We start from the raw sequence: 18666 nt of genomic DNA on the forward strand, positions 1-18666 counted from the left end.
CAGGCATGATGGCACATGTCTACAATCCTAGCACTTAGGAAATGGAAGTTTGAGGCTAGCCTGGGCTACACAAGGAAACCCAGTCTCTAACAAACAAAAATGATTCTAAGGACTAAGAATGTATCTCCATAGTAGAGTACTTATCTAGCAAGGCCCTGTGTTCAGTTCACTAACAGCCAAAAACCACAAAAGCAAAGCCCTCTGGAGACTGGATTCAGATGGAGCTATTTGTCTTTCCCATTCAAATCAAAATTTCCAAAACTATAAAGTAATTCAAGAGGGAATTCATAAGTAATGTTAAAAATAAGAGTTACACATAGTCAAGAATTTATGAACAATTTCCTGAAAAAAAAAATGTACAAAGAGGAATCCAAAATCTAAACTAGGCATAGAAGAGTCCTGCCTCTATGTCCCTCTACCAACTGCCCAGCCCCAGCAGCTCAGCCATGCACTGGCGCCTCTGTGTCCCTGCACCAACTGCATCAGCAGCTCAGCCATGCACTGGTGCCTCTGTGTCCCTCCAACAACTGCATCAGCAGCTCAGCCATGCACTGGCGCCTCTGTGTCCCTGCACCAACTGCATCAGCAGCTCAGCCATGCACTGGCGCCTCTGTGTCCCTGCACCAACTGCATCAGCAGCTCAGCCATGCACTGGTGCCTCTGTGCCCCTCCAACAACTGCATCAGCAGCTTAGCAGTTCACTGGATGCTTTTCTCTTCCCTCTCTTCTCTCCCTACACACTGGTTTCTGCTTCCTGAGCTCACTTCCTGTCAGTTACTTTCGTATTGCTGTGATAAGATTCCATGAGCAAGGCAACTTACAAAAGAAAGCATTTAAATGGGAATCACAGTTCCAAGGGGTTAGAGACCATGACCATCATAATGGGGAGCATGGCAGTGGGCAGGTGAGCATGGTGCTGGACCAGTAGCTGAGAGCTCACATCTCACAACCATGAAGCAGAGAGAGTTAACTGGGAATTTTGAAACCTCAGCACCCACTTCCAGTGACACACCTCCTCCAACAAGGCCACACCTCATAATCCCTCCCAAACAGTTCCACCAACTGGGGACCAAGCATTCAAATACATGAGCCTATGAGGGCCACTCTCATTCAAACCACTGTACCTCCTAAGCAAACTATACCCTAGTCTTGGATTCAGTTGAATACTATAGGAATACACAAATACAAGTCCTGGTGCTTCCCCAAGCCTCACTTCAAACTCCCTTCTCTCACCCCTCCTCTCTCCATATTCTATCTACCATAGTCACAATTAATCTCAACACAATTGTTTCCAATCCGTTTTCCCTCTCACCTTCCCAGACCCCAAACCTCAAGTTTATCTTTGATAACCACCTCCAACAACCCTGGGGGTCCCCAAAAATGGAAGACAAGTATTCTACCACTCCAGCCCAAGCCCCTAGCTTTGCCTTCCTGTCATAGTTAACATACCTACTTCACTTCAAGTTCAGTCTTTGCAGCTCACCAAGTTCATTATAATCCTCCCCAAATCTCTGCTGCTGCCCCCTTACCTCCAGTCTCATAACCTCACACGTGGACAGTATAAAAAGCTTATGACTAATAACTAAGCTGTCTCTGTCTTTCTCTGTCTCTCTCTCTCTCTGTGTCTCTGTCTCTGTCTCTCTCCTCTCTCTCTTTCTCTCTCCCCCCTGTCCCACCCTGCCTCTCTTCCATAAGTTATCATCTGATCTTACTGAAGCAAGCTCTGGTCACATAACTTCACTAAGGCTCTTACCAAATCTACCATCCATGCTACAAAATAAGGCTCCTTTTGACCTCGACTTCCCTCTGCCCATATCTCCATTCAAACCCTCACCTCAAAAGATTTCCTAACAGAACCATTCACCATTCACTCAAAATGGATTATTTTCCAACCTCTGTGCCTCTCCTCACTCTGTTCCTTAAACCTGGAAAGTCCTTGATCCATAGTTCACTACACTCAAAACCTTCCCTGGGTCAAATTAAACACCACTTCTTTCAAGAAGCCTTCTTAATTGTCTCAAATGGAATGACACCTCTTCTGATCTCCTATAGAGTATACATCTACTTTTCTTGACACTCTCATTTGCTGTGACTAACCCCGAAGTGCATAAACCCTGAGCTTAATATATTTGTGCATATATCTCACCCATGTAGTCCTCAACCCTAGTCTACATACAGAGCAATTTTAGTATCCCAGATCATGTCTTTGAGTCACTTAGAGTAAACTACCAAGGGTTGTGGTGGTATTGTGTTCCCCGAAATATTGTGCACGCTAATAAACTTATCTGGGGTCAGAGAAGAGAACAGCCACAATATTAAACATAGAGGATAGGCAGTGGTAGCACACGCCTTTAATCCTAGCATTCCAGAGGCAGAAATCCCTCTGGATCTCTGTGAGTTCAAGGCCACATTGGAAACAGCCAGGCATGGTGACACACGCCTTTAATCCCAAGAAGTGAGCCTTTAATCCCAGGGAGTGATGGCAGAAAGCAGAAAGATATATAAGGCGTGAAGATCAGAAACTAGCAGCATTTGGCTGGTTAAGCTTTTAGGCTTTCGAGTAGCAGTTCAGCTGAGATTCATTCTGGATGAGGACTCAGAGGCTTCCAGTCTGAGGAAACAGGATCAGCTGAGGAACTGGCGAGGTGAGGTAGCTGTGGCTTGTTCTGCTTCTCTGATCTTCCAGCATTCACCCCAATACCAGGTCCTGAGTTTGTTTTATTGATAAGACTCTTTAAGATTCCTGCTACAAAGGGTAATCTCTACTGTGACTCGCCATTAAGTGGATGCATCTTGGTTTGAACTTGGATTTGAATAATCACACAACAGTGTGCACCCATCTACATCCATCTTCTTTCATAACACATTGTATATTTGAGATTCATTCAGATCATACATTGTTGAGTATGGTGTTATTTTTTTTATTACAGGCTAGTATTTCACTATATAATGATACAACCATTTATTTAATCCATTGTAGACAAAGACTTAAGAGTGCATTAGTCATTACAAAAAAGGCTTCCACAGGTGATCAGGCCTCATTTCTCCTCTCAGTCCATATCATTTGTACAAAAGAATGCATTTCATTATGACGTTTCCATACCTGCATCTAGTGTACTTTGACCTTTCTTATCCCTTTCCTCCTCTTCCCCTCCCACTAATCTCCTCAATAGGCTCCTCCTACTTTCATGTCCTTTTATAAAGTCTAGATTCTACATGTGAGAGAAAACATGGCATTTCTCTAAGTCTGGTGTCATCTGATTTGACTTCTGATTCCACCCAGTTTCCTGTAAATGACACATGATTCTTTACTATGTCTGAAGAAGCCCCACCATGTACATAGATACCACTGATGGGTATCTATGATGATTCCATAACTTGATCATGTGTCAGTGCCAGAGAGAACATGAGTACACGTCTGTCTACCATATATTCACTTTGATTCTTCTGGTCTATATCCAAAAGATCATCACTCATCACTGCCCCCCACCAGGAATAGAACCACTATTTGTATGTTTAGTCTAGAAAATACCATCACACAGTTCCCCAGAGCATTTATACCAATGGCCACCCCACAAATAATGAGACAAATGTGGAGTTGCTCTGCATCTTTGCCAACACATGTGATTGTTACATTTAAAAATAAAAAACCTGTCTGCTGACTGCACCCTTGTGTCTATATTTAATTATTACTACAGATGATAATGTTATAGAAGCTTCTTACTTTCATAAGATTCCAGTGTCAATGCCCTACAGTCTTACAAAACGAGCAGTGATAGTCCCTTCCTTGTTATTATCTTACAGATGAAGAAACAAGGCTCAGAGATGTCAAGCAGTTTGTCCAATGTCATGGTCTGTCATTCAGTGGAGACAGTGATTGTGTATAGCCACCTGCCTTCAGCTATGACACTGTAAGGTTTTACCACTCACAGTTAACCAGCAGTTCTCTGAGCTCAGGACTTCTCTTTAGTTTATTGGTATTACATGAATAAAGTGAATTAAAACATAAAATTGGCATTGCTCTATACACAAGAAGCTTATAATGATTGGTTACAATATAACAATTAAGAGACATCATCATTTTTCATCTGAATCACAAAGAATAGAATTGCAGATCCACAGATTCAGTGGCATCCACATATGTAGCCCTGTGAAATGACTCTTTATAAATACTGACAGACTGAAAATGGAACTCCTCCCTTTGGAGGTTGTTTTTAAACTCATTTATTTTTAACTATCACTAAGTAATCTTAAGCACATCAAAAATATTGGGGGAATGTGCTCAGAGTATATTTTATACTGGCATGGGAATAGCCTTATATAACCCTGTATAATACAAATTGAAAAACAAGAATAGAAAACAAGTCAAGTTTGGCTCTTAAATCAACCAGATTCCAACTGTATACTTTGCACACAGAACACCCCCCAGAGTGGGCATCTTTGTTGGTATTGTTTTAAAATTACATCCTTTATACAATAAGCCAATAATATGCTAAGAAGCAGTGGTACAGGAAAGACAGGAAGGAAGGAGGGGAAGAGGGAAGGAGAAAGGGAGGGAGGAAGGATGGATGATAATAGCAATGTGAGTGTGCATGCACAACAGCCGACAGCAGCTTCAGGCTGCTTATTAAAGATTATATGATATTTCTTTTTTATTTAAAAATGTTTTATTTATTTTACATACCAACCACAGACCCCCCTCATCCCTCCTCCCACTCCCCCCCCCGCCCCGTTCTGCTCCCTCATCCCTTCCTCCAACGGGGTAAGTTCTCCCATGGGGATACAGCAAAGTCTGGTACATTGTCAAGACAGGACCAAGCCCCCTGCTTCATCAGGGGTGAGTAGGTGTCTGACCATAGGTAACAGGATCCAGAAAGCTGGCTCATGCACCAGGGATAGCTCCTGATCACACTGCCAGAGGCCCCTCAAATAGACCCAGCTACACAACTGTCTCCCATATGCAGATCTAGTCCAGTCCCATGCAGGTTCTACAGCTGTCAGTCTGAAGTTCATGAGTTCCAATAAGCTTGGTTCAGTTGTCTCTGCAGATTTCCCCACCATGATCTTGACCCCCCCTCCCTTGTTCATAATATACAATCCCTCTCCCCTCTCTTCAACTGGACTCAGAGAGCTCAGCCTGGTGCTTGGTTGTGGACCTCTGCATCTGCTTCCATCAGTTACTGGACAAAGGCTCTATGAAGACAGTTAGGGTATTCACCAATCTGATTACCAGGGTAGTTTAGGCACCCTCACCACTATTGCCAGTAGTTCAATCTGGGGTCATCCTTGTGGATTCCTGGGAACTTCCCTAGCACCTGGTTTCCATCCCCATAAGGTCTCCCCTTATCAAGATATCTCTTTCATTATTCTCCCATTCCATCCCTCTCTCAGCTCAACCATCCTGTTCCCTTATGTTCTCATCCCCTATCTCCTCCCCTCTATTGCCTACCATCCCCAGTTTAATCATGGAGATCTCCTGTTTCCCCTTCCCAAAGTGATCCGTATGTCCTTTTTAGGCTCCTCCTTGTTTCCTAGCTTCTCTGGAGCCATGGGTTGTAGTCTGATTATCCTTTGCTTTACATCTAGTATCTACTTATGAATGAGTACATACCATGTTTGTCTTTCTGAGTCTGGCTTGCCTCACTCAAGATGATATTTTCTAGTTCCATCCATTTGCCTGCAATTTTCATGATGTCACTGATTTTATAGCTGAGTAATACTCCATTGTGTGAATGTACCACATTTTCTTTATCCATTCTTCAGTTGAGGGGCATCTAGGTTGCTTCCAGTTTCTGGCTATTATGAATAATGCTGCTATGAACACAGTTGAGCAAGTGTCCTTGTGGTATGATTGAGCATTCCATGGGTATATGACCAAGACTGGTAACATTGGGTCTTGAGATAAATTGATAAATTAATTCCCAATTTTCTGAGAAACCGCCATACTGATTTCCAGAGTGGCTATACAAGTTTGCACTCCCACCAACAGTGGAGGAGTGTTCCCCTTGTTCCACATCCTCTCCAAAATAAGCTGTCATCAGTGGTTTTGATCTTAGCCATTTTGACAGGTTTAAGATAGTATCTTAGAATTGTTTTGACTTGCATTTCCCTGATGACTAAGAATGTAGAGCAATTTCTTAACTGTCTTTCAGTTATTTGGGATTCTTCTGTTGAGAATTCTCTGTTTAGATCTGTAGCCCATTTTTTTTTAAATTTTTATTTTGCAATACAATTCAGTTCTACATATCAGCCACAGATTCCCTTGTTCTCCCCCCTCCCGCCCCCCCTCACCTTCCCCCCAGTCTGCCCCCCATTCCCATCTCCTCCAGGGCAAAGCCTTCCCCGCAGACTGAGATCAACCTGGTAGACTCAGTCCAGGTAGGTCCAGTCCCCTCCTCCCAGGCTGAGCCAAGCGACCCTGCATAGGCCCCAGGTTTCAAACAGCCGACTCATGCAATGAGCACAGGACCTGGTCCCACTGCCTGGATGCCTCCCAAACAGATCAGGCCAATCAACTGTCTCACCCACTCAGAGGGCCTGATCCAGTTGGTGACCCCTCAGCCATTGGTTCATATTTCATGTGTTTCTGTTCGTTTGGCTATTTGTCTCTGTGCTTTATCCAACCTTGGTCTCAACAATTCCCGCTCATATAAACCCTCCTCATTCTCGCTAATTGGACTCCCAGAGATCCACCCGGGGCCTAGTCATGGATCTCTGCATCCAGATCCCTCAGTAGTTGGATGAGGTTTCTAGCACAACAATTAGGGTGTTTGGCCATCCCATCACCAGAGTAGGTCAGTTCGGGCTGTCTCTCGACCATTGCCAGCAGTCTGTTGTGGGGGTATCTTTGTGGATTTCTGTGGGCCTCTCTAGCACTTTGCTTCTTCCTATTCTCATGTGGTCTTCATTTACCATGGTCTCCTATTCATTGTTCTCCCTCTCTGTTGTTGATCCAGCTGGGATCTCCCACTCCCCCAAGCTCTCTCCCTCGACCCTCGCCCTTCACTATCCCCACTCATGTCCAGGCTGTTCATGTAGATCTCATTCCATTTCTCTGTCATTGGGCGATCCCGTGTCTTTCTTGGGGTCCTGTTTTCCAGGTAGCCTACCTGGTGATGTGAGTAGCAGTCCAGTCATCCTTGTTCCACATCTAGTATCCTGCTATGAGTGAGTACATATCATGTTTGTCTTTCTGAGTCTGGGTTACCTCACTCAGGATGATTTTTTCTAGATCCATCCATTTGTCTGCAAACCTCATGATGTCATTGTTTTTCTCTGCTGAGTAGTATTCCATTGTGTATATGTACCACATTTTGTTTATCCATTCTTCAGTTGAAGGGCATCTAGGTTGTTTCCATGTTCTGGCTATTACAAACAATGCTGATATGAACATAGCTGAACAAGTGCTCTTGTAGTGTGGTTGAGCATTCCTTGGGTATATGCCCAAGAGTGGTATAGCTGGATCTTGGGGGAGATGGATTCCCAATTTTCTAAGAAAGTGCCATATTGATTTCCAAAGTGGCTGTACAAGCTTGCATTCCCACCAGCAGTGGAGGAGAGTTTCCCTAGCTCCACATCCTCTCCAGCATAAGGTGTCTTCAGTGTTTTTGATCTTAGCCATTCTGACAGGTTTAAGATGGTATCTTAGAATTGTTTTGACTTGCATTTCCCTGATGACTAAGAATGTAGAGCAATTTCTTAAATGTCTTTCAGTTATTTGGGATTCTTCTGTTGAGAATTCTCTGTTTAGATCTGTAGCCCATTTTTTAATTGGATTGTTTGGTATTTTGCTGTCTAGTTTCATAACTTCTTTATATATTTTGGAGATCAGCCCTCTGCCAGATGTGGGGTTGGTGAGGCTCTTTTCCCATTCTGTAGACTAACTTTTTGTCTTATTGACTGTGTCCTTTGTCTTACAGAAGCTTCTAAGTTTCAGGAGGTCCCATTTATTAATTGTTGCTCTCAGTGTCTGTGCTACTGGTGTTATATTTAGGAAGTGGTCTCCTGTGCCAATGCGTTCTAGGCCACTTCCCACTTTCTCCTCTATCAGGTTATTTCACCATTATCTCAGGACATCACCTCAGAAACCGCTGGGAGTCACACTGAACTAGTCATTATCTGTGTCATTGGGCATGTGTTTCAGCAGATACATGGCCGACTGCAAGGGAATCTGATTACTCTTTATGCTATCAGAAACCACAGACGACACACTTAAGCAATGACATCTCCAAACCACCAGGCCTTGGTGTGCCCTAGTAATATCACTATCACTCAAGATGACTGTTCCTGGGTGTTCTGGTCACTCTGCAGTGAGTGTGCCATGACTGCCCACTTTTCGAGAGTCTATTCTTACAAATTCATTTGTATCATTTGATGGGTCTAAAACGATTTAACACCTTAACATCTGAAGAGATCATACAATGTTTTAGCAGATGGTTAGATAAGGCACTCACCATGCTCAATGCAGTTTCTGCTACATTACATTGCAGATCAACTTGGTTTCTAGAACTAAAAAAAAAAAAAAAAAAAAGCAGGAAGCTGGAGACATGACTCAGTGTGTAAAGTGCTGACTGTGCAACATGAGGACCTGAGTTCAAATCCCAAGTACCCATATAAAAAAAGCTGAATGTAGGAACCCGGGTCTATAACCTGAGTCCTCCTGGTAGAATGGGAGGTGAGGCAGGAGACTCAGAGGCCAAGGGCCTGGCATATTCAGCAGAGAACATCTATCCAACCTCAGACAAGGTGAAAGGATAGGACTGACATCAAAAAGGCTGTCCCACACCCAAGCTGTGGCATGCACACACCTGCACACACCTGCTCTCACATACACACAACTGATATAAATAAATACTATGTGAGTAAATAATTATTCAACAGTTTCCTCAAGAAAAAAATCATATTATAAAATATTACAGATGTTTGACTGTGGCCATTCATCTTCTGGACCTGTTTGCTTTCAAATCAATCAAAAATATTCACCTTTCAAGTTCAGACATGAGCGTTAAAAACTATACCCTGTCCCCAGAAGCCAGCCAACATACCTCTCATGCATATAATCAACTCCAAGCAACAACTGGATAAACCATTCTACTATCTGGTTTTCAGGAAAGATTTTCCCAGCTTCTTTATATTCCTGAATTTTATAGTCCAGATCTCGGCCCTGAAACAAAACAACATAGTCTTTCATATTTTTAATAGGTAAAATTTTAATACCAAGTTCTCTCAACAATGTAAGGCAAGCAAACCCAAGATGTAGTCATCTAAGGAGATACCAAGATGGATGACCCAGATGGGACCAGCCCCTCTGGGGAAATGAAAACCGAATGTTCTGCACATCTTAGAAATCATCTAACTCTGTTGTCCTATCAACCAAAAGACTACTCATCTTCCTGAAAACATAGTCACTCCCACAGAAATCCAAACAGAGCTCTTATTCTTTTGGGGGGTGGGGGTTGTTTTGGTTTGGTTTTGGTTTTTCTGTTGTTGTTTTTTGGTTTTGTTTTTTGTTGTTGTTGTTGTTGGGTTGTTTTTTTTTTGGTGGTTTTTTTTTTTTGTTTTTTTGTTTTTTTTTTTTTTTGGTTTTTCGAGACAGGGTTTCTCTGTGTTGCTTTGCGCCTTTCCTGGAATTCGCTTTTTAGACCAGGCTGGCCTCAAACTCACAGAGATCCACTTGCCTCTGCCTCCCGAGTGCTAGGATTAAAGGCGTGCGCCGCCACCACCCAGAGAGCTCTTATTCTTATCATCAGCAGTTACCAAGTAAAATCTGCCATTGTTTCTCTAGTTCATGTCCATCTAACTGGGTTTTATCTTTGTCATCAAGCAAGGAAAAAATGAATTATATAATGGAGAAGTGTTATCAGGTGCAACACAAATCTGGATGACATCCCCTGAATCTGTGTTCATATAAGACTAGGAATAACTTTCCTAGTACCCTAACTTTGCATACAGAACCCTAACATAAGTGAAAGTTAAAAATGGAAGACAGTAAAATTCAAATCAGAGACATTAATTGACGTTTTCCTGAAATGAAATTGGTGTTGGCATGGTGCACCAGCACTGGCTGCTATAGGAGATTCTTTTGAATTTTAACTGAAATTTGTTTTATTATTAATGTGTGTATAAATGCGGGGTATGTGTAGTATAGTTGGAGGTCAGAGGACAATTTCCAGAGTAGACTCTGTCCTTCCACTGTGGGGTTTGGGGATTGAACTCAGGTCATCAGACGTGTGGGGCAAGTGCTTTTCCTCACTGAGCCACCTTGCAGTCCCAGGTCATTTTGATGCTGACAGTGTCTTGGAATGACTGAGTTTCCCCTTCTCTATTAAACTCCAGCAAACCCCTCGGGAATACAGTGGCTGGTGGTGAGTGCGTGGTTCTGAACACAACAGGGAAGCATTTAGTCCCTCACATGTTGGTGAAAGGTAAAAAATTAAAATTAAGGCCTGAAGTTGACAATCATGAATGTCTCAATTTGCCTGGCAGTGTCTGATGTGACTCTGATGACAATATGTCTTAATATATTTTAATTACCACAGAAAATAAAACGCAGTGTTAAATTTTCTTAGAGAAACCATATACCTCAAAACTTTACCATTAAAACACTGAGAGATTAAAGCTTGCTTGATATGTGTCCTCAGAAGAAAAAGGCCAGAAAAAAATGCCTTTGTGGGATGTGAAACACAGGTCCCCTGGAGAGTGCAGGAGGTACCTACCGTGGCCATGGGACCATAAGAGCAAAATGAAGCCACACACAGACTAGGCAAAGTCCTCCTCAGATGCAGTACAAAGGTATTTCTAGCCAATGGGGCAATCGGGAGAGATTAGTTGTAATCAAGCAACACATGGCCAACCTACTAACTGCATGTAATACAGTTTTTAATTTCCTTCCAGTGCAGTGTGCAAATATTTGCTAAGCACTTTCTCTTTCCAAACTACGAAATAAGAAGTCCAAAGCATGTCAAACATTCACATGCAGCCTTGATGAAACCGCCTTCCTCACTGGATTTTCTAGGCCAAGGAGATCAAAGCTTTTTGGAATTAAAAAATACAGTGAATTAATATTTAACTCTTAGCAAGAAAAAGAGAGAGAGACCAGTCCCCCATCCTTCTCCAATGTGCTTCTCCAGCACTAACTTTCCACCCTTGGCAGGTCTCAGAGTTCTGCCATAGCACACAAACTGTGCAGTAATAGTATTTCTGCAGGTTGTACAAATTATTTTTGACAGCCGATCATTGCAGCATCCTAAGGAGTGGATGAGAAAGCTCTTCCGACAAAAGGTAGCCCATATCTACTACACTGTCTCTATTATCAGCTTTATATTCCCATCCAAGGACTCTAACTGGATAATATCTAAAGGATATTCTGACTGTGGTAAACATTTCTAATGTCAGAAAAACAGTGCTTCACCTCCTGGGGAGGGAGGGAGAGAGGGAAGGAGAAATGAACAGATAGATGGAACCTAAAAAAAATATGAGTGAGGGGCGAGAGTTAGAATTCAGTTGGTAAATTGTTTGCTGTGCAATCCTGAGGACACACGTTCGAGTCCCAAAATGTACATGAAAAATCAGGGGATGGTGGTAGGTAATTGCAATCTCAGTCCTGGGGCAGTAGAGACAGGTGGGTCCCTGGGGCTTAACAACCAGCCTGACCTAACTGGTGAGTTTCAGGTCAATAAGAGTCCCTAAAAATAACAAGGTAAAGGCTTTAAAAAAACAGGAGGTTATCCTCTGGCCTCCAAACACACACACACACACACACACACACACACACACACACACGAACACTGCATACACACAGGTATGCATGTACACTGCACACACATACAAGCATGCATACTGCACACACAGGCATGCATACTGCATACACAGACATACACACCGCATACACACAGGCATGTACATTGCACACACACAGGCATGCACACTGCAAACAAAGGCATGTACACTGTACACACACACAGATGAACACACACACACACACACACGAAATATTGACACTAGCTTCTTATATATTTCCAATATTTAGCACTTTAGAATGACCAACATAAGTATAGCTGTCTTCATAAATTTGGCCTTCAAATATATAATTGCCTATCTCACTTATACTAATATTGAGATTTCAAAAATTTATCTGTGAATTAAAATAGCATTCCTTTTAGGAATTTATTCTCAAACTACAAGTTCCTATTGTTGTTGCAGAATATTCCTTTATACTTTGTGAAGAAGTGTCACTGTGATTGGTTTAATGAAGAGCCAAATGGTCAATGGCTAGTCAGGAAGAGGGTAAGCCAGAGTTCTAAGGACAGAGAGGTCTCAGGGAAGAAGAAGGCAGAGTCCCCAGCCAGATGGAAGGAAAGCAGGCCGGGCAATACAGAGTAAAGGTAACCAAGCCATGTAAAAGAACATAGATGAAAAGATATGGGTAAATTTAAGTTATAAAAACCAGTCAGGAACAAACCTAAGCTAAGGCCAAGCTTTCATAATTAATAATAAGTCTCCATGTCATTCTTTGTGAGCAGCCCAAAGGGGGAAAAAATCTCTCTACATATTGTCATTATAAAACCATGCCATTTGAATATGAAGCTCTACCCACTCATGGCGTCTGCACTGTCTTCTGTGAGAGTGAGCATAATTGTTTCCATGGTGACACTGACTGCTGCTCTGCCATTCATCTCCCACCATTAAAGCCAGGGCCTCTCAAATGCTAAGCAAACCCTTTCCCACCATTAAACCCAGGGCCTCTCAAATGCTAGGCAAACCCTCTCCCACCATTAAACCCAGGGCCTCTCAAATGCTAGGCAAACCCTCTCCCACCATTAAACCTAAGGCCTCTAAAATGATGGGCAAACCCTCTACCACAAAGGTGCATCCCCAGGCCCTACTCACACTTCTCAAATAGCAGAATTTACATGCCCATTTCCTGCATTGATATTCAATGTATGGATTCTTGTGACTATACAAGATATATTTGTATTATTGAGGAATAAATTGGAAAAGCAACCTCTGAAATAATTAGGCCTGAAAGTGAAATTCTAGAAGGAGCTATGCAAACCTCTCTTCATTCTCTGGGTAGAATTGTAAGAAGAAATGTTGTCAGTTCTCACTACAGACTTAACCAAGAGACTGTTCAGTCAGCATGAAGATAAGACACCAAAACCCTAAACCCAAGATGATAGTCTTAAGTTACTCCACAGCCTTTTATTTTCATTTTCTTAAATTTCAATCTGAGGAAAAAAAAAAACCTATTATTTTGCATTCACCATGTTCTTTAATAAGCACTCTGTATATTATCTCCTGAGGATGTGGGTGAGGTAGGCAAGTCATTCACAGATTAAGACACTTATGCTTCTGTATCACAAAGAAAGAAATGCAGCTTCCATGAAACCATCTGATTTTAACTCAGCAATGTGGGAGCCTTTCTTTCTTTTTCTAAACTTACCACCTAAGTAAAATCCAATTCATTTCATAAAAGGTCACAAGTTCTTATTGCATATCCTAAGTTTTGTTTTCTCAACTTTGTCCTTGAGAAATGTTTAATGATGACTTTCTCACTAAAACAAACTTCAGTAAAAAGAGAATGGACTTGAACTTGAGCCACTATTAACGTTGCCCTTCACTGATGCTACAGTCAGAAAGATACCCTGTCACTAATGTCGCCTCTTAAAGTTACACAAAAAGCCTTGATGTGCACTTCTTAGGTTTTGAAAATCTATAACCCAAACTGTCACTTGGTAGATTAATGGTGTCCCTTCACACCCCATCCCAATTAGCCAACATCAGATGGATTTTGAAACACTGAGACATTGAAGAAGTGAAGAAAACTCCTCTACAGTGTTCTAAACACCATCTTTGATTGCCAGGGACAAGTTTAAATCCCCCATCCACTTTTAAGGCTGTCAACAGAAGTGCTTACAACTACTTCAAAAGACCAAACAGAACGGTCTCAGAAGTCCATACAAGTAAAGTGGAAGTGTTCAAAGAATAGACAAAAGGATCTCTTCAAGGCTAGAAGGAGCACAGAGCATCCTTCTGCCCCACTTCTCCATTTTAAAATGAAAAGTCTGCCCCTTATTAATTCATTGAGCTAATATCTCATAATGTTGTTCCTTCAACCCCATCACATCTTCAATAAATAAACATTTGTCTGGTATACTTCAAAGTTTAGCATGTAACAGAATCATTTAAGTTTCTTGTTTAAAATGTTCAATCTGACTCTGTATTGCTATACAATTGGATAAGATTAAGGAATATGTGTTTTATTTTTATTTTTGTGAATGTGGTTTGTGTGTGTTCATAGGTATGTGGACACATGTTGGGGATATGTGCACACATGTATGTATGTCCATGTGGAGTTCCAAGGTTGACATCAGGAGTCTTTCTTTACTGTGTGCCATTTGCTCACTGAGGTAAGATCTCTGAATTGAACCCAAAGCTCACAGAGAGTCTGATGACAAGCTTGCTCCAGGGATCTGATTTCTGAACACTGGGATTACAGGCAGACCACAGCAGCCCCCTGGCATGGGTGCTGGGGACGCAAACTCAGGTTTCCACAAGGGCACAGTTAGTGTTTACCCACCAATTCATCACCCCATCGGAGAACGTGCTTTTAACATGCATCCCGGTGCCTCTGGAGCTGTTCCATGGCAACAGTTTGAGAAACAGTACTAGGCAGTACCATAAACGGGCCATAGACTTAAAACTTACCCCATCGTGGAAACATTCCCCCCAGAAGCTTAAACAATGCCAAAGGCAAAACATGTCTTTGGGAAAAGCAGGGTTGGATAGGAATTGTTTAATAATGATAAAAGCCAGTGACAGATGTAGGGAGCAAGGAGAGGAATACTCTGTCGCTGAACTGTGGCCTTCTGAAAGTTCACTGCAATAGAACACATCCACGTGGGGAAATGTCAAGCTACACTGTGCTTTTCAAAGCACAATAAGACAGTCCAGCTTTTAAACAGTTACTGAAAAGTGCCCTCCACTCTTATGACATGTTATGATTGGTAACACAAATGACACTTCTGGGACTTAATCAGGAATTCTTTTTGTCTATAATGTCTGATAAAGTAAGCGCATCCTCCCTACTCAAACAGTAAAGTAGCAGAACTTGTTTTATTTTTTATCTCAATATGAAACAATACTCATATTCTATAAAGCACTGGGTTATTGTTTTAAATAAACTATTTGAGAACACGTTAATTATTCTGATACTTTAACATTTAAATTTAATGAAGTCATAGGCTAACTAAAGCCATCCCTCAAATGTTAAGTTTTGCTAAGTTTATGGATTATTGGATATGAATTAATTACTCTTAACTGAAATTCACTTCAGTTGTCAATCACTACATTACAGTGTTAAATGAAAATTGGTGGTAGTACTTAATTTTTGAGACAGAATCTTCATTCCTCTTTTCCTGGGTACAAATTTCTCAAATCACTTAAGAAAATCTAGAGACATTTTATTGTGAACCAACACTTCAAATATGCTAGCAGAGGTACTTTTCAATTTTATGTTAAAGGGTCAAAGTATATCACACTCAAACAAGGTAAGAAGGAGACACAAAAAGCAAATGATCTTCATGGTCTGGATGGGGCTCACCCTGTGGCCCAGGCTGACCTCAAATTTGAGATTTTCCTGCCTCAGCTTCCCAAAGGATGGGATTACAAATTTGTGTCACCATGTCTGATAATATTTTAATTTTAATACTATAAAACCATTAATGGATTGACTCAGAAGTATAAAAATGCGAGACACATTATTTAAAAATTGAATAAAGTCTAGACTCATATAATAGGCACAAGGTGAATTTAGAGAAGACTATTTATTTCTGGATGGAGATGTCCAGGCATGTTCTGTATAGATGAGACCAAGCTCCCTGAAGACAATTGTCTCAATCAGAGGCTCCAGTGTGTTTACATCACAATGAGTGGATGTCTGATGTGAGCTCACACCATAAAGAGTAACTACCAATCAACAGCAAAATGATAAACATCTAGGAATGTCCCTCAAACAACAGATTGTGGAAGGTGATGGTACCTGAAGAAACATTAAGACTATAAGCAGTAGCTTCTAGTCTAGTCTTCTGTTGAGAGGAAATAATGACGAACTAGTACATTAAAATATGTCCAGTCAGGAGGATTTCTGGGCTTGCTAGTTTCTAATCTAAGAAAATACAAGCTCCATGTATAGAAGTAGACCCTGCCTCAAAGTAATAGGTAGAGAGTGCTAGAGGAAACCCAATACTTTCTTCTGGCCTATGCATGTGCACACTCATGTGCACACACAAGTATGTGCATAAGCACTCACATAGATAGTGTATAAACACTCACATAGATAAGTATACACACATAAGTAAGTCTCTCTCTTTTTTTTTTTTTTTTGGTTTTTCAAGACAGGGTTTCTCTGTGTAGCTTTGCGCCTTTCCTGGGACTCACTTGGTAGCCCAGGCTGGCCTCGAACTCACAGAGATCAGCCTGCCTCTGCCTCCCGAGTGCTGGGATTAAAGGCGTGCGCCACCACCACCCGGCATAAGTAAGTCTCTTAAAAATTCACTTCTAATTAGAGAAGAAATGACAAGAATTTGGGGTGAGGGAGGAGCCTCACAAATAGGACACTCAGGACCGGAAAGCACATAGGGAGTGACGGGAGGAGGGGTGGGGTGTGAAAGGGGATCAGGGGGATGGGAGAGTGAGAGGGGAGAGAATCAATCAAAAGACATTTTGTCTGAAAACACCAAGATGAAGCCTAATATTGTGAACACTAAGTTAATTTTTTTAGTAAAAATAAGAACTCATTTCTAGGCCAGGCATAGGGGTACGTGGCTGTACCATGACGGCAGTCCTAGAACTAGGGGAGCTAAGGCTGGAAGACTGCAAGTTCTAGACCAGCCTGGACTACATAGTGAAACTGGATCTCAAAGGGAATTTTATTCCCCCTCACAAAAGAAAAGAGGAATGTCAAAAAAAAAAAAAAAAGACACAGAAGCACCCAAGAGCCAAAATTAGAACAATCTGAGCCACAAAACTGATAACACTAGCATTGGAATATACCCTATAGAATATAAAACATATCTACCAGTCCATACTGACACAAAGAAATAATTGAATAAATACATGAATAGTGAGAGGGAACACCTCTTCCATATAGAGAATCCCAGCCAAACAAAAGAAATACAAAACTGCAACCAAGCAAACAGCAAATAAAAGTTGCTGGATGACTTCCACTAAAAGACACTAGACTCAGAGGGAGAGGCCTTGAGAAGACACAGAGCACGGCATAATCTCAGTGTATCTTCCCGGGGATAGTTCTCAGCTAAAAGGGAAAACAGTATGTTTACAACAGAGAAACCCAGAAGACAGAATCTTAGCAAAGTGATACAAATCAGTACCACCAGAGTAAAATAAGTCAGCTTCCTGCAGCCCCTTACCACGCACCAACAACACAGCATCTCTTCTGTGGCAGGACGTTTAGACCGGGGACCTCAGCCAGCTCACAAGCAAACATCAGACTAGAACATTCTGAGGTCTCTCGGCAGCAACGAAAACGCTTGTTAGCACTCATCCAAAGTGTCATGACAGCTATATATACATTTTAATAAAAACCGAGGCAGCGAAGGGAAGCTGTCATGGATATAGATGCCACCAAGGAAACACAATTCAGTGATAATAATACCCAAGTTTCCACCACTGTACTGCAACGTCTTAGTGGCTAACACTAGGGGATGCACTCGGCTGCAAACACGCTGCCCATCAAAGGTGAAGTATTTGGTTAATAAATAACATCTCCCACTTTACTACCTCTGTGCTGTTTCCTTTAACTTCAGTGCCCCAACTCTACTTGCTGGAATTTTTCCCACACTTCATGTTCGACTATAATAAGCCAGCCCCGCCAGAGTTCCCACAGTCCCAAGCTACTCATAATCATCATTCCTGTGACACCATATATTTTAACCATTGATGGAAATGTCTCATTTAACATGCCAGACAAATTCATTAAAGAAAGTTCCCATACGACCGGGGATTTAGCTCAGGAGTAGAGGGCTTTCTCAGGATGTCAAGGCCTTGGTCCCAGCTCCCAGCACTGGGAAAACAAACCAGTTACCACATCATTTCTGTTACCCCAAACTATATCTGAGAACTACACCTGACACAGAGTTGGGGCTCAGAAATGACTCTTGGCAGGCTCAGAAAGTGCCAATAAATAATACAGAATACTAATTTATCTGTAAGCATAAGGACTGAATTACCAAGGTGACAGGGAGCTCATGTGGGTTAGGGACCATATTTCTTCTTTCTATGGAGATGTATGTGGTGAGCTGGACTGAAGCAGCTGCCCAGGGAACAAGGAGCAGGAGCTGGGTGATCTTCATGACACACAAGACCTGCTCATCAGCTACACCCACAGGCAGGGCCAGACTCCCCTGCTCTCTAGTCTGGGCCTCAACTGGCTCACTAATCCTTAAATACTGACCATTTCTTCTTTATTACTGTATTTTTACACTAACCATTCTCCTCTCCCCACCCCCAGTTCTAACCCTGGCTGTCCATTAAAATCACTCAGAGAGCTTTCAAAAATCCTGTTACCGAGCTGTAATACCCTGGTCAAATAAGTGAGGTTTGCAGAGGTGGGACTCAGGCCCAGGCAGTTTTGAAAGTCTACAGCTG

At 41.9% G+C, this 18666-nt stretch overlaps 1 protein-coding gene across 6 annotated transcripts in view; it reads right to left on the reverse strand.

Moving 5' to 3' along the window:
• Nucleotides 1–18666, reverse strand: part of Nek11 (NIMA related kinase 11) — a 266743-nt gene that overhangs the window by 187108 nt on the left and 60969 nt on the right. For all 6 annotated transcript variants that reach the window (XR_009380324.1, XR_009380323.1, XM_059268513.1 and 3 more), the window contains exon 4: nt 9045–9163. Coding sequence is in view for 4 of the 6 variants with exons in the window: in XM_059268513.1 (XP_059124496.1) it covers nt 9045–9163 (119 nt within the window). In the remaining 2 variants the exon portion in view is untranslated. The remainder of the gene's footprint in view (nt 1–9044; nt 9164–18666) is intronic.

The sequence above is a fragment of the Peromyscus eremicus genome, chromosome 7 (assembly GCF_949786415.1).
Source record: "Peromyscus eremicus chromosome 7, PerEre_H2_v1, whole genome shotgun sequence".
NCBI lineage: Eukaryota > Metazoa > Chordata > Mammalia > Rodentia > Cricetidae > Peromyscus > Peromyscus eremicus.